This window comes from Aquarana catesbeiana, linkage group LG06 (assembly GCF_042186555.1).
Source record: "Aquarana catesbeiana isolate 2022-GZ linkage group LG06, ASM4218655v1, whole genome shotgun sequence".
Classification (NCBI taxonomy): domain Eukaryota; kingdom Metazoa; phylum Chordata; class Amphibia; order Anura; family Ranidae; genus Aquarana; species Aquarana catesbeiana.
The window spans coordinates 403,816,519-403,836,983 of record NC_133329.1 but is presented as its reverse complement, the minus strand read 5'-3'; the positions used below and the strand labels follow the sequence as shown (position 1 = coordinate 403,836,983).

Here is a 20,465-nt window from a genome sequence, read left to right as displayed (position 1 = left end):
ACACACGCTTGTCACCATCTGAACCAAATAAGTTTATCTTGGTCTCATCAGACCACAGGACATGGTTCCAGTAATCCATGTCCTTAGTCTGCTTGTCTTCAGCAAACTGTTTGCGGGCTTTCTTGTGCATCCTCTTTAGAAGAGGCTTCCTTCTGGGATAACAGCCATGCAGACCAATTTGATACAGTGTGCGGCGTATGGTCTGAGCACTGACAGGCCGACCCCCCACCCTTTCAACCTCTGCAGCAATGCTGGCAGCACTCATACGTCTATTTCCCAAAGACAACCTCTGGCTGAGCATGTGCACTCAACTTCTTTGGTGGACCATGGCGAGGCCTGTTCTGAGGGGAACCTGTCCTGTTATACCGCTGTATGGTCTTGGCCGGCGTGCTGCAGCTGAGTTTCAGGGTCTTGGCAATCTTCTTATAGCCTAGACCATCTTTATGTAGAGCAACAATTCTTTTTTTCAGATCCTCAGAGAGTTCTTTGCCATGAGGTGCCATATTGAACTTCCAGTGACCAGTATGAGAGAGTGAGAGCGATAACACCAAATTTAACACACCTGCTCCCCATTCACACCTGAGACCTTGTAACACTAATGAGTCACATGACACCGGGGAGGGAAAATGGCTAATTGGGCCCAATTTGGACATTTTCACTTAGGGGTGTACTCACTTTTGTTGCCAGCGGTTTAGACATTAATGGCTGTGTGTTGAGTTATTTTGAAGGGACAGCAAATTTACACTGTTATGCCGCGTACACACGACCGGACTTTCCTTCAGAGTAGACTCTGATGGTCTTTCCAACGGAGTTCCCACTGAGATCCGCTGAAATGGACTTGCCTACACACGATCACACCAAATTCTGTTCGTTTAGAATGCGATGACGTACGGCGGGACTAGAAAAAGGAAGTTCAATAGCCAGTAGCCAATAGCTGCCCTTGCGTCGTTTTTGGTCCGTCAGACCAGCATACAGATGAACAGTTTTCCCGATAGGAATTGAGTCCTTCGGAAAGATTTGAAACATGTTCTATTTCTAGGTCCGTCAGAATTTTAGAAAGAAAAAGTCCGATGAAGCCCACACACGATCGGAATGTCCGACAGAATGATTCTGTCGGACCTTTTCTGCCGGAAGGTCCGGTCGTGTGTACGCGGCATTATACAAGATGTACACTCACTACTTTACATTGTAGCAAAGTGTCATTTCTTCAGTGTTGTCACATGAAAAGATAGAAGAAAAGATTTACAAAAATGTGAGGGGTGTACTCACTTTTGTGAGATAATGTATAATGTTTGGGGGTTCTCAGTTATTTTCTAGCAAAAAATACAAATTTAAACTTGTAAACAAAAAGTTCCAGGAAAGGCCTGGTCAGCAAGTAGCACTATGTTTTTTTTTTGTTTTTTTTTTTACAAGTACGTAGCACATTATGTTTTTATGAACTGTAATGTTTGGGGGTTGTTCAGCTTTAGTGTAGAGCTCACCAGTGAGTGGAGACCGTGCCGGTTGTGCCGTTTATTGGCTTGTTGGCCCACTTTTTTTGCAGAGAAAAAAAAATATCCGATAAAATAATCTGTTACCCACACAGGGGTTTCCACCATCAAATGCAAAAACAAAGTACATCAGATTCAGCCTCCTGGCTCTCTTTAGTAGCATCGCTGCTCAGGCTCTATGCCTCAGTCCTCTTGACCATATTGCAGGGTCCTTGTATTCATGTACAAACACTGTACCTCGGTTGCTCCAGCCCACAGGCTTGGGCCCTCCGGCACTTTTGCCGACATGTACGCTTGTGGCTGCCCCCTTACACCCACATAGACTTTTCGGGAGGGTGGAGACCAGAACCCTGGTCCTGTCTCCACAAAAAAGCCCAGAAACCCACCTGTACAATCCTACACATTCCTAAAACCTGGTCCCAGGATTGGAGATTTCCTCCCGAACAGATTGCTACGAAATCTCAAGGCTCCAGGCCCCAAACTGGATTTTTACCAACCACAGAGGTAACTGAGAAACCAAATAAATTTCCTCCAAATAAAACAAGCATCCTGGAGCCCCTCAACCTGGCTAGTTGAGGATCCTGGCCGACACCATCCCAGATAACTGCACCGTCACAGAACATAAAGTTCCTTATTTTAGTGTCAATCATGATTGAAAACAATTCCTTGATACCTTGAAAGTCCCAACCATTGGATTTAAAAATATAGCCCCTGCTTAACAGGGGTGGGGACCCATAATGCCATCTGTCTTCCACATAAAATATCTTCATAGCATCTATACCCCGGCCATTTGACAATACAAAACCTTCAGCCATGTGAATTGAATAATTAACACCCACACAGACTCCCTGACACCAACAGATGGGATCATCTAATTAGAACTTTCACACCTCTTTCTGAACAATCAAAAACTGCGTTAACGCATTCCATGGTGATCGGATTAAGGTGTTTGTGCTACCCATGTGTCTGTAAACTCTAACACTCATTAAGAAGTAGCTTGGATAAGCTGTAAAACATCTTAAACATTACCAAACAAGTCCAGTTTAATATGACTTAACCTTCAGCCTCTTGGAAAGTGGTTTGGAGGATGGTTTCTTCAAAGGGACTCACCAACTGGCACAAAGATCTAGCATGGATGGCAATCCATTGGGGGGGGGTTGCCGCTCAGGACATCTATGCATGCCAGAAACCCGTGCACAGCCCATTTTGCATCATCCAGGAGGAAACTGCTTGGCAAGTTTTTTGGGAGTGCCCCTTTACACATGACCTGTTAAGGGCCTTGGAACCAGATCTCAAAGACTTTGTGCCACAGACTGCACTTTGGTGTGCCGAACGGACTATCTTGTGGGACTTTTTCTCAGGAGGACATCGACAGCCAGTGCCTGGTGGATGCTGTGTTGCTTTAACTGCTTGCCGACCAGCCGCCGTCATTTTATGGCGGCAGGTCGGCGCGATCCCGCGAGCCGTCGTAGCTGTATGTCGGCTCCTGGGATCGGGATAGCAGGCGCGCGCACCGCCAGAGGCGCGTGCACGCGCGCACGCGCTGCACAGTGGGGGTGCCGATGCTTATGGCCGACGGTCGCAATGACCACCGGCCACGAGCGACCGCGGGCACCAGAGGCAGAACGCGGAAGTGTGTGTGTAAACACACAAGTCCCTGTTCTGTACTGTGAGGAGAGACAGATCGTGTGTTCCTATTAGCTAGGAACCACAATCCATCATTTCCTCTAGTCAGTTCCCTCCCCCTACAGTTAGAAACAGACACAGGGAACACAGCTAACCTCTTGATCGCCCCCTAGTGTTAACCCCTTCCCTGCCAGTGACATTGTTACAGTAATCAGTGAGTGCATTTTTATAGAAATGTAATTGTTACATTGTTACTGGGACCTGGGCAATTCAAATCCAGCTCTGTGACACACGGAGAGCACCGCTGATGCGGGTACAGGCAGGCTGCATATGATGGGCACTGGTGGGGCTGCTGGGCACTGGCAAGCTGCATATGATGGACACTGGTGGGGCTGCTCGGTACTGGCAGGCTGCATATGATGGGTACTGGCGGGCTGCATATGATGGGCACTGGTGAGGCTGCATATGATGGGCACTGGCAGGCTGCATATGATGGCCACTGGTGAGGCTGCATATGATGGGCGCTGGTGAGGCTGCATAGGATGGGCACTGGTGAGGCTGCATATGGTGGCCACTGGTGAGGCTGCATATGATGGCCACTGGTGAGGCTGCATATGATGGGCACTGGCAAGCTGCGTATGATGGGCACTGGTGGGGCTGCTGGGCACTGACAAGCTGCGTATGATGGGCACTGGTGGGGCTGCTTGGTACTGGCAAGCTGCATATGATGGGCACTGGTGGGGCTGCTGGGCACTGGCAGGCTGCATATGATGGGTACTGGTGAGGCTGCATATGATGGGCACTGGTGAGGCTGCATATGATGGGCACTGGCAGGTTGCATATGATGGCCACTGGTGAGGCTGCATATGATGGCCACTGGTGAGGCTGCATATGATGGCCACTGGTGAGGCTGCATATGATGGCCACTGGTGGGGCTGCTGGGCACTGGCAGGCTGCATATGATGGGTACTGGCAGGCTGCATATGATGGGTACTGGCAGGCTGCATATGATGGGCACTGGTGAGGCTGCATATGATGGGCACTGGCAGGTTGCATATGATGGCCACTGGTGAGGCTGCATATGATGGCCACTGGTGAGGCTGCATATGATGGGCACTGGTGAGGCTGCATATGATGGGCACTGGCAGGTTGCATATGATGGCCACTGGTGAGGCTGCATATGATGGCCACTGGTGAGGCTGCATATGATGGCCACTGGTGAGGCTGCATATGATGGCCACTGGTGGGGCTGCTGGTCACTGGAAGGCTGCATATGATGGGCATTGGCAGGCCACATATGATGGGCACTGGTGAGGCTGCTGGGCACTGGGAGACTGCATATGATGGGCACTGGTGAGGCTGCATATGATGGACACTGGTGAGGCTGCATATGATGGGCACTGGCGGGCTGCTTATGACGGGCACTGGTGAGGCTGCAGGGCACTGGGAGGCTGCATATGACGGGAACTTGTGAGGCTGCATATGACGGACACTGGTGAGGCTGCATATGATGGGCACTGGCGAGGTTTGCATATGATGGGCACTGGCAGGCTGCATATGACGGGCACTGGTGAGGCTGCTGGGCACTGGGAGGCTGCATATGACGGGAACTGGTGAGGCTGCATATGACGGGCACTGGTGAGGCTGCTGGGCACTGGTAGGCTGCATATGACGGGCACTGGTGAGGCTGCATTGTTCTCCTGTATCATGTCTGCAGTCTTTGACTATCTCCTGTATCATGTCTGCTAGAGGTGCACTGAATGAAAATTTTGCTATTACTATTAGCAATGTGTTTAAGTTTAAGCAAGAGATTGCAGACATGATACAGGAGATGATCAGAGACTGCAGACTGAATTTTTCTTGACCTTTCTTGCACTAAAGTTGCCAATAATGGCCAACAATAAATTCATATTAATTTAAATTGATTATATTAATTCAAAAGTAGAAGACAATACAATTATATATAGAAATAAAAAAAATTAAAAACTGACATTTTCGGTATCGGTTTTGGTTTTCGGCCTAGTGCATCCTTAATTTTCAGTTTCGGGACCAAAATTTCCATTGCGGGTGCGCCCCTAATTGGAACGGTATTGTTATTTCGTTTATTTATGCTCTGAGCCGCAGTACAGGGTGGAATGTACGTAGAAACATAATAAAAATGCTATAAATCTGTCCCCTATTTTGTAGACGCGATAACTTTTGCGCCAACCAATCAATATACACTTATTGCAATTTTGAATACGTATCGGCCTAAACTGATGAAGACTTTTTTTTTGGGGGGGGGGGGGATATTTATTATAGCAAAAAGTAAAAAATTTTGTTTGTTTTTTTTTTTTAAAAAGGTCGTTTTTCTTTTTCGTTTATAGCGCAAAAAAAAAAAACCGCAGAGGTGATCAAATACCACCAAAAGAAAGCTCTATGTGTGGGAAATAAAATTACATAAATTTTGTTTAGGTACAACGTTGCACGACAGTTAAAGTGACACAGTGCCATATCGAGTGAAGCAGTGCCGCATCGCAAAAAATGCCCTGGTCATTAAGGGGGAAAATCTTTCCGGTCCTTAAGTGGTTAAGCACAAGCTCCTGGTTTATGCTCATTCCCCATCCCCCACCAGCACACCCCCCCCCCCTTTTGGTTACCAGGGTCTTCCTCGCTCTTCCCAGCGGTCCAGAACCCCCATTGGGGGGGCTTCAGGATGGCAAGTGGGAGGAACCAGAGGGACATCCATTGCTCAATTTCCAATGCATGATTAAAGCCTAAAGTAACAATGATTTTGTCAGTTCTGGGTTGTTACAGCCAAGGGAAGCAGCTAACCAAGCACAGTTTGTGCTTGGTTAGCTGCTTTGGAGGGGAGGGGAGACATTGGGGGTCTAATAGACCCCCGATGTCTTCAAAAAAAAGATCCCCTCCCTTCATGAATATTCCTAGAACATCTACACACGTGATCCCACACTTTCGAATGCGCGCTGCCGCTGGCTCGCTCCTGCTGTGATTACGCACAGTGAGAGCTGATCAGCGGGTACCGCAGACCCAATATCCACCAACACCCATTATATATACCCAATATCATTCATTAAACAGGCAGAACTGCGGCCTGTCTATGTAAACCAGGCAGAACGGTGGTCTGTCTATGTAAACCAGGCAGAACGGCGGTCTATGTAAACCAGGCAGAACGGCGGTCTGTCTATGTAAACCAGGCAGATTGGCGGTCTGTCTATGTAAACCAGGCAGAATGGCGGTCTGTCTATGTAAACCAGGCAGAACGGCGGTTTGTCTATGTAAACTAGGCAGAACGGCGGTCTGTCTATGTAAACCAGGCAGAATGACGGGCTGTCTATGTAAACCAGGCAGAACGACGGTCTGTCTATGTAAACCAGGCAGATCGTGGTTCTGTCAGTACAGAAGGCATGGACCCTGTGTTCCTGCAAAGCAGGGACATGGATCCATGCCTTCCCCTAGTAAAAGCACCTCCCCCACAGTGCACAAACCCTGGCTAGGCACACAGTTAACCCTTTGATCGGCCTTGATGTGAACCCCTCCCCAGCCAGTGTCTTTAGTACAGTGACAGTGCATATTTTTAGCACTGATCACCGTATTAGTGTCAGGGGTCCACAAAAAAGTGTCAAAAGTGTCAAAAGTGTATAATTTGTCCACCGCAATGACGCATTTCCACTGACCGCCACCATTACTAGTAAAATAAATAAATAACAATTGCAGAAATATATCCCATAGTTTGTAGACGCTATTACTTTTGCGCCAATCAATATACACTTATTGGGATTTTTTTTTTGTTACCAAAAGCATGTAGCAGAATACATATTTGCCTAAATTGATGAAGAAATTAAATTTTTTACATTTTTTTAATTGGGTGTGTTATGTAGCAGAAATTAAAAAAATATATATGTATATTTTTTCTGAATGTTTTTTTTTTTTTTTTATAGAGCAAAAAAACAAAAAACGGCAGAGGTGATCAAATACCACCAAAAGAAAGCTCTATTTGTGGGGAAAAAAAATAATTTTTATTTTTTTTTACATGTAGCAGAATACATATTGGCCCAAACTGGTGAAGAAATTAGATTTTTTTACATTTTTTATTAGGTGTGTTTTACAGCAGAAAGTAAAAAAATATATATATATATTTTTTTTTCCAAAATTTTTTTTTGCTGTTGTTTATAGAGCAAAAAATAAAAACTGCAAATTTGATGTTTTACATTTTTTTATTGGATGTGTTTTATAGCAGAAAGTAAAAAAACATATATTTTTTTTCAAAATTGTTTTTTTTTGTTGTTGTTTATAGAGCAAAAAATAAAAAAAACGCAGAGGGGATCAAATACCACCAAAAGAAAGCTCTATATGTGGGAAAAAAAGAAAATTATTATTATTTTTTTTTTTTTTTTTTACATGTAGCAGAATACACATTGGCCTAAATTGATGAAGAAATTTGATGTTTTACATTTTTTTATTGGACGTGTTTTATAGCAGAAAGTAAAAAAAAATATATATTTTTTCAAAATAGTTTTTTTTTTGTTGTTGTTGTTTATAGAGCAAAAAATAAAAAAATGCAGAGGTGATCAAATACCACCAAAAGAAAGCTCTATTTGTGGGGAAAAAAAAGACATGAATTTTATTTGGGTACAGCGTCGCCCGACCGCGCAATTTTCAGTCAAAGTAACGCAGTGCCGTATCGCAAAAAAAAGGGGGGGTAAATCTTCCGGAGCTGAAGTGGTTAAGCAATTTATGGCCAAAAAAATGGCGATTTTTTTTTTACAAGCGTGCGAACAATTGCTCTAGAGTAGAACCGGTAAAAGAATGTAAAATTCATGAGCTTACCTAAAACCTTTCCCATTGTAAGCGATCTGATGGCTTTGAAGTAAATATCCGAAGAAAAATTGCGTCGCTCTTTTATTATCTTGTCGACCTGCAAAGTAAAAAAAAAAAAAAAAAAACAAAATATAAAAAAAAGAGTTTTAATCTCAGGCATACAAGAATCCAGCGAACACGTATGTAGCGTGTAGCAAGCCTACAGTTCCAATAAAAAAAAAAAGAAAATTACAGTCATATCATTTTATCACAATGAAAAGTACAATGCAGTGCGCCATTTAACATTAATCAACCCCGGGTGAGCGCCGGTTACAATGTAGATAAATTACATAATTATAGAACCCGGCAGTATAATAATATCACACGAAAATCAAACCTACGGGAGGCAGGAAGGTGTATTAACCAAACTTTTTTTTTTTTCGCTCCTTTTAATATCAGGTCATAAAACAGATATTAAGAATTCTGAAAGTATACATTCCTTTTACATTTTACCATTAAAATAACGCCAACGCCGTCTGAGACTTTTATTGGCGTCATTTAAAAAAGAAAACGTAGAAAAGGTCAAACTTTTTGTTGCAATTTCTTTCTAAAATATGCTGAAATGACAATCTACTGCTACAAGTGTCGGTTGAATAATGGATTACAATGGGCTACTGTGATCTTCTGAAGGAACATGCAACAAGAATAGAGGACGGAATATTGTATTTAATGGTTGTAGACTGATATTCAGGCAAAAAAAAAAAATGGCATTCCAAAAAAAACAGCAAATCATTCTTTCCGGTGGACCTTCGCCCCTTGGTGTCTACCTACAGATGTTAGGCAATAAGTATGAGGTTTGCACTTGGTTCCTCAACTGCACAGATGTAATTGATCCTGGAGTAGGACGACCATAGATAAGCCAACATCAGAGCTAATCAGGTTCTCCAAACTATGGCCCACTGGCTACACCCAGCCAACTACAAGATTTGAACTGGTCTGTTGTGTATCCTCACTATGCACAGATTGAGGATTAAAGCAGATCCTTCCCCTAAATGACATTTTGCCCTTCCCTGACACCCCTCCCCCCCACCTCCTTGCCTAATTGAGGCGCTCTCCCCACCCTCCCTTCCTACAAAGATGTCCTACAGGGCTCAGTTTCCAAGAGAGTGTTGACTTCCTGGGCATGAGCAAAGACTGCCAAAAGGGAAGTCCAAAATGTTGCCTGTCTTTGTGTGTGTGTGTAGAAACCCCCCCCCCCCGTGCATGTGCAGATGCAGCGACGGGCAGGGCCGCTAATAGTGGGGGTGTCCCTACAGGAGGCCCGGGCACAAAGGGGGGGCCCAGACTGCAGGGGGATCAGTGCAGTGGGATGGGAGGACAATTACAGAACAATGAACTGTGTTTGTGTCTCTACCTCCAGCAGCTGAAAGCTGTTTTTTTCCCCCTCTTCTTGCCGCTGGCTTTCAGCTGCTGGAGGGAGGGACACAGACATGGTGCATTGTTCTGTAATTGTCCCGTCCCGTCCCGCCACACCGATCCCCCTCCATGTGCTTTTCACATTTGTGCCCCCTCTGTGTGCCCGGGTGTCAGGGCTGGGCTCAGCCCTTCCTTCTCTGAGCTGGCCGCTCAGCTGTCGGCTAATTCCCAGCTCCTATCTCTCCACAGGTACCCAGCTGTTGATGATATCCTGCTCGTCAGTCCTGCCTACTTAAGCCATTCACTCCAGAGGATCTCTGCCTTCGCCTTGGTCAACATCACAGAGACGCTCTCCTGCATTCCTTTTAAGAGACTTGCTTGGCTGACTTCCCTTCTGGCTCCAGATCCTGCTTGCTGTTTTACTACGCTCATCTCCGGCTCCCTGACGTTTGGCTTGTCTGTCTATCCGTTCCGGTTCCTGAACTCCGGCTATGTTTTGACTACGTTTGTTCTATTTACTTTTATTATTAAACAAGTGTGATTTAACTGTACTTCTGTCTCGGTCTGATTTAATGGTTTCTGGCGCTGGGCCCCCTCCCCCCCCCCCTGCCCCCCTGCAGCAGTGCTGCCGGCTTCTCTCTCCTACTGGCTGCTGCGGACGCACAGGAGGATGGAGAGTGAGGGAAGGGGCCAGTAAATATGTCATTTATTGTAATTTGGAGGTGGGGGGGGTTGGGGGTTGGGTGGGCTGTACTGGGCCCTGTGATTTGTAATGGCAGCCCTGCTGATGGGCTCTGCCAGGACCTGGTGCTGCTCCAAAAATATGCAAAAAAAAGAGCGAAAAGCACCATCGTTTCGGTGTGAATAGGACCTTAAACATTGCCCCCATTAAAAGCTGGCAGAATTTTCTAAACAACTACTTTGCTTTTAAAGATTAACTCAAATACATAAGACATATTTTCAACAAAATATTTGTGCTAACAAGATATGCATTCGCCACAAGTATTATATAGTCCGTGTATATAGAACATAACACAGACATGGGATTGGCTTGTTACCTGGATCATCAGTTCCTTCCCTTCTCTGTTGATTTTTATATGGTGCAGCTTTCGGTTGTCCAGTCTTTTGGAGTCTAACGTAAACACATACATCCCGTCTTTGCCAATTTTGTATCTCACTTGTAAACTACCTGGAAAAAAGGAATGAGAAAATAAGAGGGAAAATAGGAAACCTAAACCCTGTATATAAAAAATGATTTAGCACCTACCCCTTTCCAAACCTACTCATTGGCCCACTGTTAACCACATTCCAAAATCACACTCCCATTTTTAACATCCTTTAACAATTTGTCAGAGAATTTAGGAACAAGAGGTAGACATTCAAATTACATGCTATAAGAGCAGACAGATTTTAAATACGAGGCACTAAGATGTGAATGCGTGGTTTGGGGAGACGCCTTTAAGTTATCAACAAGAAAAAGTGCAAATACCTCCAGTGGCTTCCTTTTGGGTTGGTGCTGACACAGTAAAATGCATAGGCTACACCACCGTTCAACTGGTATGACCACATTTCCAGATCGTTGTTCTTCTTGGGTGAATGTATCTAAATTCTTGCCCACTTTTAGGAGCCGGTGGGCGCATGTGGAGTAAAATGTGTCTGTTACACCTCAGGTGACTGAGGACAGTGCCAGGAAGGCATGTTTTCTGGGGACAGTCACCTCAAAATGGGGGACTGTCCCTGGGAGATGTGGACTATTACTAGCTGTGATGACATCTCCATATCATTGCTCTTCTTGGGTAAATGTATCAAAATTCTTGCACATTTTTAGGAGCTGGTTGGTTTCCACTACATCTTGTGGGTCTGGGGATAGTGCCAGGGATGCATGTTTTCTGGGGACAGACACCTCAAAACAGGGACTGTCCCCAGGAAACATACAAATATGGTCACCATAAACCAAGTTCAGTTTTATGTGACTTACTATTACTAGCTGTGATGACATTTCCAGATCATTGTCCTTCTTGGGTAAATGTTTCTAAATTTTTGCCCATTTTTAGGAGTCGGTTGGCGTATGTGGAGTAAAATGTGTCCGCTACACCTCAGGAGGCTGAGGAAAGTGCCAGGGATGCATGTTTTCTGGGGACAGACACTTCAAAATTGGGACAGTCCCTGAGAAATGGGGGCATGTGGTAACCATAGATCAAGTCCAGTTTTAGGTGACTAACTACTACTAGCTATGACTAAAGTTCCAGATCATTGTTCTTCTTGGGTAAATGTTTTCAAATTATAGTCCATTTTTATGAGCTGGTTGGTGCATATGGAGTAAAATGCATCCATTAGATCTGGGGACAGTGTTGGGGATGCATGTTTCTGGGGGACAGAGACCTAAAAAAAAGGGACTGTCCCAGGGAAATGTGGACTATTACTAGCTATGACGACATCTCCAGATCATTGCTCTTCTTGGGTAAATGTATCTATATTCTTGCCCATTTTTAGGAGCTGGTTGGTGCATGTAGAGTAAAATGTGTCTGCTGCACCTCAGATGGCTGGGGAAAGTGCCAGGGTTGCATGTTTTCTGGGGACAGACACCTCAAACAGGGACTGTTCCCAGGAAACATGGTCACCATAGACCAAGTTCAGTTTTATGTGACCAACTACTACTAGATATGGCAACATTTCCAGATCATTGTTCTTCTTGGGTATTTGTAGCTAAATTCTTGCTCATTTTTAGGAGCCTGTTGGTGCATGTGGAATAAAATGTGTCCGCTACACCTCGGGAGGCTGGGGACAGTGTCAGGAACGCATGTTTTCTGGGGACAGACACCTCAAAACAGGGACTGTCCACAGGAAACATAGATTTATGGTCACCATAGAACAAGTCCAGTTTTATGTAACTAACTGCTACTAGCTATGACAACATTTCTAGATCTTTGTTCTTCTTGGGTAAATGTATCAAAATTCTTGCTCATTTTTAGGAGCCAGTTGGTGCATGTGGAGTAAAATGTGTCTGCTACAGCTCGGGTGGCTGGGGACAGTGCCAGGGACAAATGTTTTCTGGAGACAGACACCTCAAAATGGGTACTGTCCCCAGTAAATGTAGACATATGGTCACCATAACACAAGTCCTGTTGTATGTTACTCGCAGGAAAACATGTGTCCCTGGCACTGTTCCCAGCCCCCCCCCCCCCCCCCCCAAGGTGTAGCAGACACATTTTACTCCACATACACCAACCAGCTCCTAAAAATAGGCAAGAATTTGGATACATTTACTTAATAAGCCAAGAAGTTGCATGTGACTAGCTATGAACACATTTTCAGATCATTGTTCTCCTTGGGTATTTGTATCTAAATTCTTGCCCATTTTTAGGAGCCGGTTTGTGCATGTGGAGTAAAATATGTCAGCTACACCTCGGGAGGCTGGAGACAGTTCCAGGAACGCATGTTTTCTGGGGACAGAGACCTCAAACAGGGACTGTCTCCAGGAAACATAGACATGTGGTCACCATAGATTAGGTCCAGTTTTATGTGATTAACTGCTACTATCTATGACCACATTTCCAGATCATTTTTCTTCTTGCCCATTTTTGGAAGCCATTGACATTTCAGGGTTGGAGCTGACATGTGGTTGAGGGTCTGCTCCCAGACTCCTCCATGTGGTAGTTGGCGCATCTCTGTAAGGCAGCCTTTCTCAACCTTTTCAACTTGGAGGAACCCTTAAAAAGACTTTTCAGGCTCAGAGATGCTCCTTATGTTTGGGTCATAAGGAAGAATCCCACCCTTGCAGACATCTAAAACATCATTGGTGTCAATGGTTACTAATCTGAGAAGCAGAAGTTGCCCATTTCTCATGTAACCACGAGCAACCTCTGGAGGAACCCTGGGGTTCCACAGAGCCCTGGTTGAAAAAAGCTGCTGTAAGGAGTAGCCCACCAAGTACACCCCCATCTCCTCACCAAAACTACATTAGCCATATTTTTGACCCACGGCTTTCATTGCACATTTTTTAACAACTGTGGTTTCCCCTGGGAAAACCTGTAAAAACACCATGCATCCCAAGATATATTGCAAATTGAATTTTCATAAGAGGCCATTGCACATTTACTGAAACAAATCATGTTTTCAATTACTTTGCCCAATAATTACATGTCTGTTGGGTGATTTACGCTCCCTTGTGTATTTCACATGTGTAGTTTAATAATTTAGTATAATAGTAAAACCATAACCTAATTATGCAGCTCCTGTATTGGCGGGCGAGAAAGAAACATTTTCCTTTCCTTGTTTTAGTGCAATTATGTTGTCTATTGACTGGACCGCAGACAGGGTTTGTATGTGTATATTTTAATCCCCGGAATACCGGCGCTGTTGTTTCAGAGTTATAATTAATGCAGTTCTCAGATGTTTGTATTTACTGCTTAAATAAGCCGTGTGGGGATTTCATTGTACTTTACAGTTTTCAATACCAATTTCAATTTTTATTGTATTTACACAGTGTGTACTTTTATTTTTGTTGGTTTTTGCTCTACATTCCTGTTCCGTAAGGAGAAGATCACCTAAAAAGAATTTTAACCAGGAAGACTGAGGACAACCCATGAGTGCAGGGCGTCATGAACCTGACCCCTTAAGGTGGCATCACCAGGGCTTGCCGATAGGGGGTAGGCCCCACTGCGTCGCCAGCAGGGACCAGGTTCATCTGGAAACTAGGATGAGTCTAACTGGTTGGGATGCCATCTGTCAGATGCCCTCTGGCCCCTTCCCTGGCATTTCACCCAGTAGGGCCTGTCAGGTAGGCTGTACAGGGCCCGGCATCAACACTCCCATACAATGATGCAGAGAGTGGTATTGACCACTAAGCGTCATTGCCACTCTCTGCATCATTGAGAAACACTCACCCCCAGGAGGAAAGAGAATAAGGACTCTGCGCAACACATGGCTGGAATAAAGAATAAGGACATTAAGTGCTGGATGTCATGAACCCATCCCGTGAAGGGGCATCACCAGGGCTTCTGATAGGGGGTACAGCCAGCCCTCCTATACAGGACAGAGGCTCCATTGGGTCACCAGCGGGGCCCAGGTTCAGCTGGAAAACAGGATGTGTCTGATTGGTTGGAATGCGATCTGTCAGACTTCACCCAGTAGGGTCTGTCAAGTAGACTGTCTGGGGCCCCATGATTTTTAATGGTAGACCTGGGCATCACCACTCACATACTGGGTGATGCTGACCATATTGCATCAGTGCTGCTCTCTGCATCATTGAGGACCACCCACCGCCAGGAGGAAAGAGAAGGGGGACACTGCATGACACATGGCTGGAATGAAGTCTAGGGACATCGAGTGAGCGCAGGACGTCATGAACCCATCCCGTGAAGCGGCATTACCAGGGCTTCTGATAGGGTGTACAGCCAGCCCTCCCGTACAGGACCAAGGCTCAACTGGGTCATGAGAAGAGCCCAGGTTCAGCTGGAAACCAGGATCAGTCTGATTGGTTGGGATGCCATCTGCCAGACTTCTGATGGCCCTACGTCTGGCATTTCACCCAGTAGGGTCTGTCAGGTAGACTGTATGGGGGCCCCATGATTTCTAATGGTGACCCTGCGCATCACCAGTCCTATACAAAGATACAGAGAGTGGTGCTCACCACAATGTGTCAGCGCCACTCTCGGCATCCTTGAGGACCAAACACAGCCGGGAGGAAAGCGGAAGAGGAATCTACATAACTGGAATGAAGTCATCTTGAAAAGATGGGTATAAAAACAATGTTTTTTTTTTTTATAAATACAGCGTTCAAAAAATCTATTCATGTCTAGTCACTACAAACAGAGCTTTCTTTTGGAGGTATTTGATCACTTTACTTTTTGCTATAAAACATATCCAATAAAAACATTGCAAAAATCTAATTTCTTCATGAATTTAGGCCAATGTGTATTATGCTACATGTTTTTGTAAAAAAAAAATACCAATAAGCGTATTTGCGTAAAAGTTATCACGTCTACAATCTGTGGGATATTTATATATTTTATTTTATTTTACTAGTAATGGCGGTGAAGAGTGACTTATAGCGGGTCTGCAATATTTAAAAAGAAGAGGTGCATAAACAAGGCCTAAAAAAAGCACCTGCTCAGCGCCAGATCAATCCCACAAATCTGTTAGCGGAAATACGTACAATCCTTGAAATATAACAATCTTAATATTTACAAGGTACTAAGCAGCTGTTAAAAAAAAAAAAAAACTGCAAAAATGCCAAACAGTAGTATAAAAATAAGCAGTTCAAACACTAAATTATTAAAATACTAAAACAGTGCTAAAAATTAAACATGATAAGAACGCAATATCACAGCGTCTATAATATCTATATAATAATAATAATAAAAATAATAATAATAATAATAATAATAATAATCTATATAATAATAATCTATATAATAATAATAATATAATATCTATAAAGTCTGCAATATTGCAGCGGAAATTCTGACACTAGCTGACATTTTTTACCCTTTTTTGGGGACCAGTGAAACTAATAGTGATTAGTGCTAAAAAAAAATATGCACTGTCACTATACTAATGACAGCGGCTGGGAAGGGGTTAATATCAGGGACGATCAAAGGGTTAAATGTGTGCCTAGCCAGTTTCGTTCTAATAGTGTGGTACTAGGAGAAGACCTGGATCCCAAAAAATTGCGTTTAACCAGTTGCCGACCGCCCTATAGCAGTTTGACTTCTACAGCCGCGCTGTGCAGGATCACGTATATATACGCGATCCTTCACTTCCGCGCAGCGCGCCGGCGGCAGCTCGCTCCCGCTGTTATTATACACAGCGGCTCCCGCAGAACCAGATGTCCGCCGGCACCCACCGATCGTTCAGGACACAGGCAGAACGGTGGTCTGCCTATGTAAACAAGGGAGGTTGCCACTCTGTCAGTACAGAAGGGACGGATCCTGTGTTTCTGCAAAGCAGAATCCATACCTTGCCCTAGTAAAATCACCTCCCCCACTGTAGAAAAACACTGGCTAGTAACATATTTAACCCTTTGTTCCCCAAGGATGTTAACCCCTTCCCAGCCAGTGTCATTAGTACAGTGACAGTGCATTTTTTTTAGCATCGATCACTGTATTGGTGTCGCTGGTCCCCAAAAAATTGTCAGTTAGTGTCCGATTTGTCCGCCGCAATATCGCAGTCCCACTATAAGTCACTGATTGCCGCCATTACTAGTAAAAACATAATAAATAAAATACAAGTTCCATAAATATATCCCATAGTTTATAGATGCGGTAACTTTTGCGCAAACCAATCAATATGCGCTTATTGTTTTTGTTTTTTTTTTACCAAAAATATGTAGCAGAATACATATCAACCTAAATTTTTGAAGAAATTCGATTTTTTTACATTTTTTATTGGCTTTTTTTTATAGCAGAAAATAAAAAAAAATACTGTTTATTTATTTTCTCAAAATCATCGGTTGTTTTTCGTTTATAGCGCAAAAAATAAAAGAAAAACGCAGAAGTGATCAAATACCACCAAAAGAAAGCTTTATTTGTGGGGAAAAAAAGAACAGCTATTTTATTTTAAAAAAAGTGATTGCAACACCCACCATTTTATTCTTCTAGGGCAGCAGTTCTCAACCTGTGGGTCGCGACCCCTTCGGGTGGGTCGAATGTCGATTTGCCAGGGGTCGCCGAATCCCGGGCTGTCCCTGGAGCCCGCGCCATTCTCTTAGCTTTTTTCGCGGCCGCCCAGCAGGGCTGTTCCTGGAGCCTGTAGCCGCCCCTTCAGTTCACGGCATGGCTGAGGGGGGGGCGGAGACTAGAGGTCAGCTGACTGGTCAGAAATGTGAAGTGGGAGGGGCTGGAGGAGACCCTATCTCCTGATTTCGGCATAGGTGTCACCACAAAGATGACCTTCATCAAGAGCACCTAAGTTGGCTGATCAAAACTCCCCCCCACCACGACCACCAGCACTGCTACTCATCCCACTTATCTCAGTTATCGCTCTCACTCTCTCATACTGGTCACTGGAAGTTCAACATGGCACCTCATGGCAAAGAACTCTCTGAAGATCTGAAAAAAATAATTGTTGCTCTACATAAAGATGGCCTAGGCTATAAGAAGATTACCAAGACCCTGAAACTGAGCTGCAGCACGGTGGCCAAGACCATACAGAGGTATAACAGGACAGGTTCCACTCAGAACAGGCCTCGCCATGGTCCACCAAAGAAGTTGAGGTCACGTGCTCAGCGTCATATCCAGAGGTTGTCTTTGGGAAATAGACGTATGAGTGCTGCCAGCATTGCTGCAGAGGTTGTAGGGGTGGGGGGTCAGCCTGTCAGTGATCAGACCATATGCTGCACACTGCATCAAATTGGTCTGCATGGCTGTCATCCCAGAAGGAAGCCTCTTCTAAAGATGATGCACAAGAAAGACCGCAAACAGTTTGCTGAAGACAAGCAGACTAAGGACATGGATTACTGGAACCATGTCCTGTGGTCTGATGAGACCAAGATAAATTTATTAGGTTCAGATGGTGACAAGCGTGTGTGGGGGGCAACCAGGTGAGGAGGACAAAGACAAGTGTGTCTTGTCTACAGTCAAGCATGGTGGTGGGAGTGTCATGGTCTGGGGCTACATGAGTGCTGCCGGCACTGGGGAGCTACAGATCATTGAGGGAACCATGAATGCCAACATGTACTGTGACATACTGAAGCAGAGCATGAGCCCCTCCCTTCAGAGACTGGGCCGCAGGGCAGTATTCCAACATACCGACCCCAAACACACCTCCAAGATGACCACTGCCTTGCTAAAGAAGCTGAGGGTAAAGGTGATGGACTGACCAAGCATGTCTCCAGACCTAAACCCTATTGATCATCTGTGGGACATCCTCAAACGGAAGGTGGAGGAGCGCAAGGTCTCTAACATCCACCAACTCTGTGATGTCATCATGGAGGAGGGGAAGAGGACTCCAGTGACAACCTGTGAAGCTCTGGTGAACTCCATGCCTAAGAGGGATAAGGTAGTGCTGGAAAATAATGGTGGCCACACAAAATATTGACACTTTGGGCCCAATTTGGACATTTTCACTTAGGGGTGTACTCACTTTTGTTGCCAGGTTTAGACATTAATGGCTGTGTGTTGAGTTATTTTGAGGGGACAGCAAATTTACACTGTTATACAAGCTGTACACTCACTACTTTACATTGTAGCAAAGTGTCATTTCTTCAGTGTTGTCACATGAAAAGATAGAAGAAAAGATTTACAAAAATGTGAGGGGTGTACTTACTTTTGAGAGATACTGTATAATGTTTGGGAGTTCTAAGTCATTTTTCTAGCAAAAAAATAATGAGCTTTACATGTATGTAAAAGTGTCAGAAAAGGCCCGGTCTTCAAGTAGATATAATAAATGTTTGCTTTCGGGTTTAATGTCGCTTTTAGTTGGATTTTTTCTGCAGTCCATTATCTGGAGAGGGGCTTTTTTTTGTAGATAAAAGGAAGCTTTGGATACAATGTAACAGAAATGACTAAGATTTCTTTAGTTAGAAATGCATCAGCCAGCATCTGATCTTTTTATCAGTAGAAGAATGAAAGTGGTATTTATATTGGAATTCGATAATGGGTTCACTTTATGATGGGCACTCAATTTAGGACAAGTTCCACGCACCTGAGAATTAGGAGATGAATGAATGTACCAAAATCGGCACGCCATAATCCTGTACGTTCAAGGGCTGGCTGGATGAAGTGTCAGTGGGGAACCCCCCCATGTGATTGGGTGTCATGACCTTGTATCACATACATATGCCACCATGATAGGTTAGCATGCTGCGCAATGTATCAGGTTAGAGCCCTTTCACACTGGGGCGGGCGTCGGCGGTAAAGCACCGCTTACAATTTTTACCGTCGGTATGCGGCCGCTAGCGGGACGGTTCCCCCCCCCCCCCGCTAGCGGCCGAGAAATGGTTAAAAACCACCGCAAAGCGCCTCTGCAGAGGCGCATTGCCGGCGGTATAGCCGCGCCGTCCCATTGATTTCAATGGGCAGGAGCGGTGAAGGAGCGGTATACACTCCGCTCCTTCACCGCTCCGAAGATGCTGCTGGCAGGACTTTTTTGACCGTCCTGCCAGTGCACCGCTCCAGTGTGAAAAGCCCTCGGGGCTTTCACACTGGAATGAAAGCAGCGGCACTTTCGGGTCGGTTTGCAGGCGCTATTATTAGCGCAATAGCGCCTGCAAACCGCCCCAGTGTGAAAGGACCCTTAAGGTTACATTCACTTGAACAGGCTGCCCTATGTGTGTTTGTGGCACATAAAAAGCTCAGGCACCTTTTTGGGCATTTTTGTCACACGACAACCGTGGCACAATTGCACTGTGTTTGGGATGCCGGCCACTTTCACCCCCCTCCTGCCCAGAACAATTTTCAGGTTTCAGCGCTGTCACACTTTGAATGACAATTGCGCGGTCATACAGCACTGTACACATATGACATATTTCTCACACAGATAGAGCTTTCTTTTGGGGGTATTTACTCACCGCTGGGTTTTATTTTTTTGATAAACAAACAAAAAAAGACCTAACATCAGGGGCGTTGCTAAGGGGTGGCGTTGCTAAGAGTCTCTTGCCACAGGGTCCCTGCCTAACCAGCGGGTCGCGGCTGCTGCGGCGGGCTGGCTGCATGAGAGAGGCGGAGGAGAGGAGAGAAGCGAGTGGACGGACGAGCAGAGAGGACATCTCTCTCCGCCCGCTCCACATCAGCGCTCTTCACAGCCAGGCCTGCTCAATTTGGGAGCGAGGTGCGGCGAGCGGCAGAGAGATGACTGCCTGCCACACATCAGCGCTCTTCCGCCCCTCACAGCACAATGGAGTGGAGGCCACGGGCTTCCTGTCATCGCTGGAGCTCCACTTTGCAGCCAGACCCCCTTGCTTCAATGTCGGAGGTGCATCGGGGAGCAACGAGATGACATCTCTCACCGCCCGCCCCGCATCACCGCTCTCCTGCACTCACTAAATGGACCAGTGCTGCCAGCCTGCCACCAATGCAGCGTCAATGCACATTTGGTGGCACTGGCTGACATGGCAAGTGACAACCCACATCTGGTGGCCGGTGACGTGGCAAGTGATAATCTGCAAATGGTGGAAGGAGATGTGGCAATCTG

General features: G+C 45.2%; 1 protein-coding gene across 2 annotated transcripts in view; it reads right to left on the bottom strand.

Annotated features, from left to right (window-relative positions):
• LOC141147244 (contactin-associated protein-like 5) overlaps positions 1-20,465 on the bottom strand; it is a 514,695-nt gene that overhangs the window by 33,749 nt on the left and 460,481 nt on the right. The window contains exons 20-21 of one of the 2 annotated variants that reach the window (XM_073634436.1): positions 10,391-10,521; positions 7,947-8,034 (exon numbers count right to left, since the gene is read on the bottom strand). In XM_073634436.1, the coding sequence (XP_073490537.1) occupies positions 7,947-8,034; positions 10,391-10,521 (219 nt within the window). Of the gene's footprint in view, positions 1-7,946; positions 8,035-10,387; positions 10,522-20,465 lie in introns of those variants that run through there. The other variant, XM_073634437.1, reaches the window with a different exon arrangement.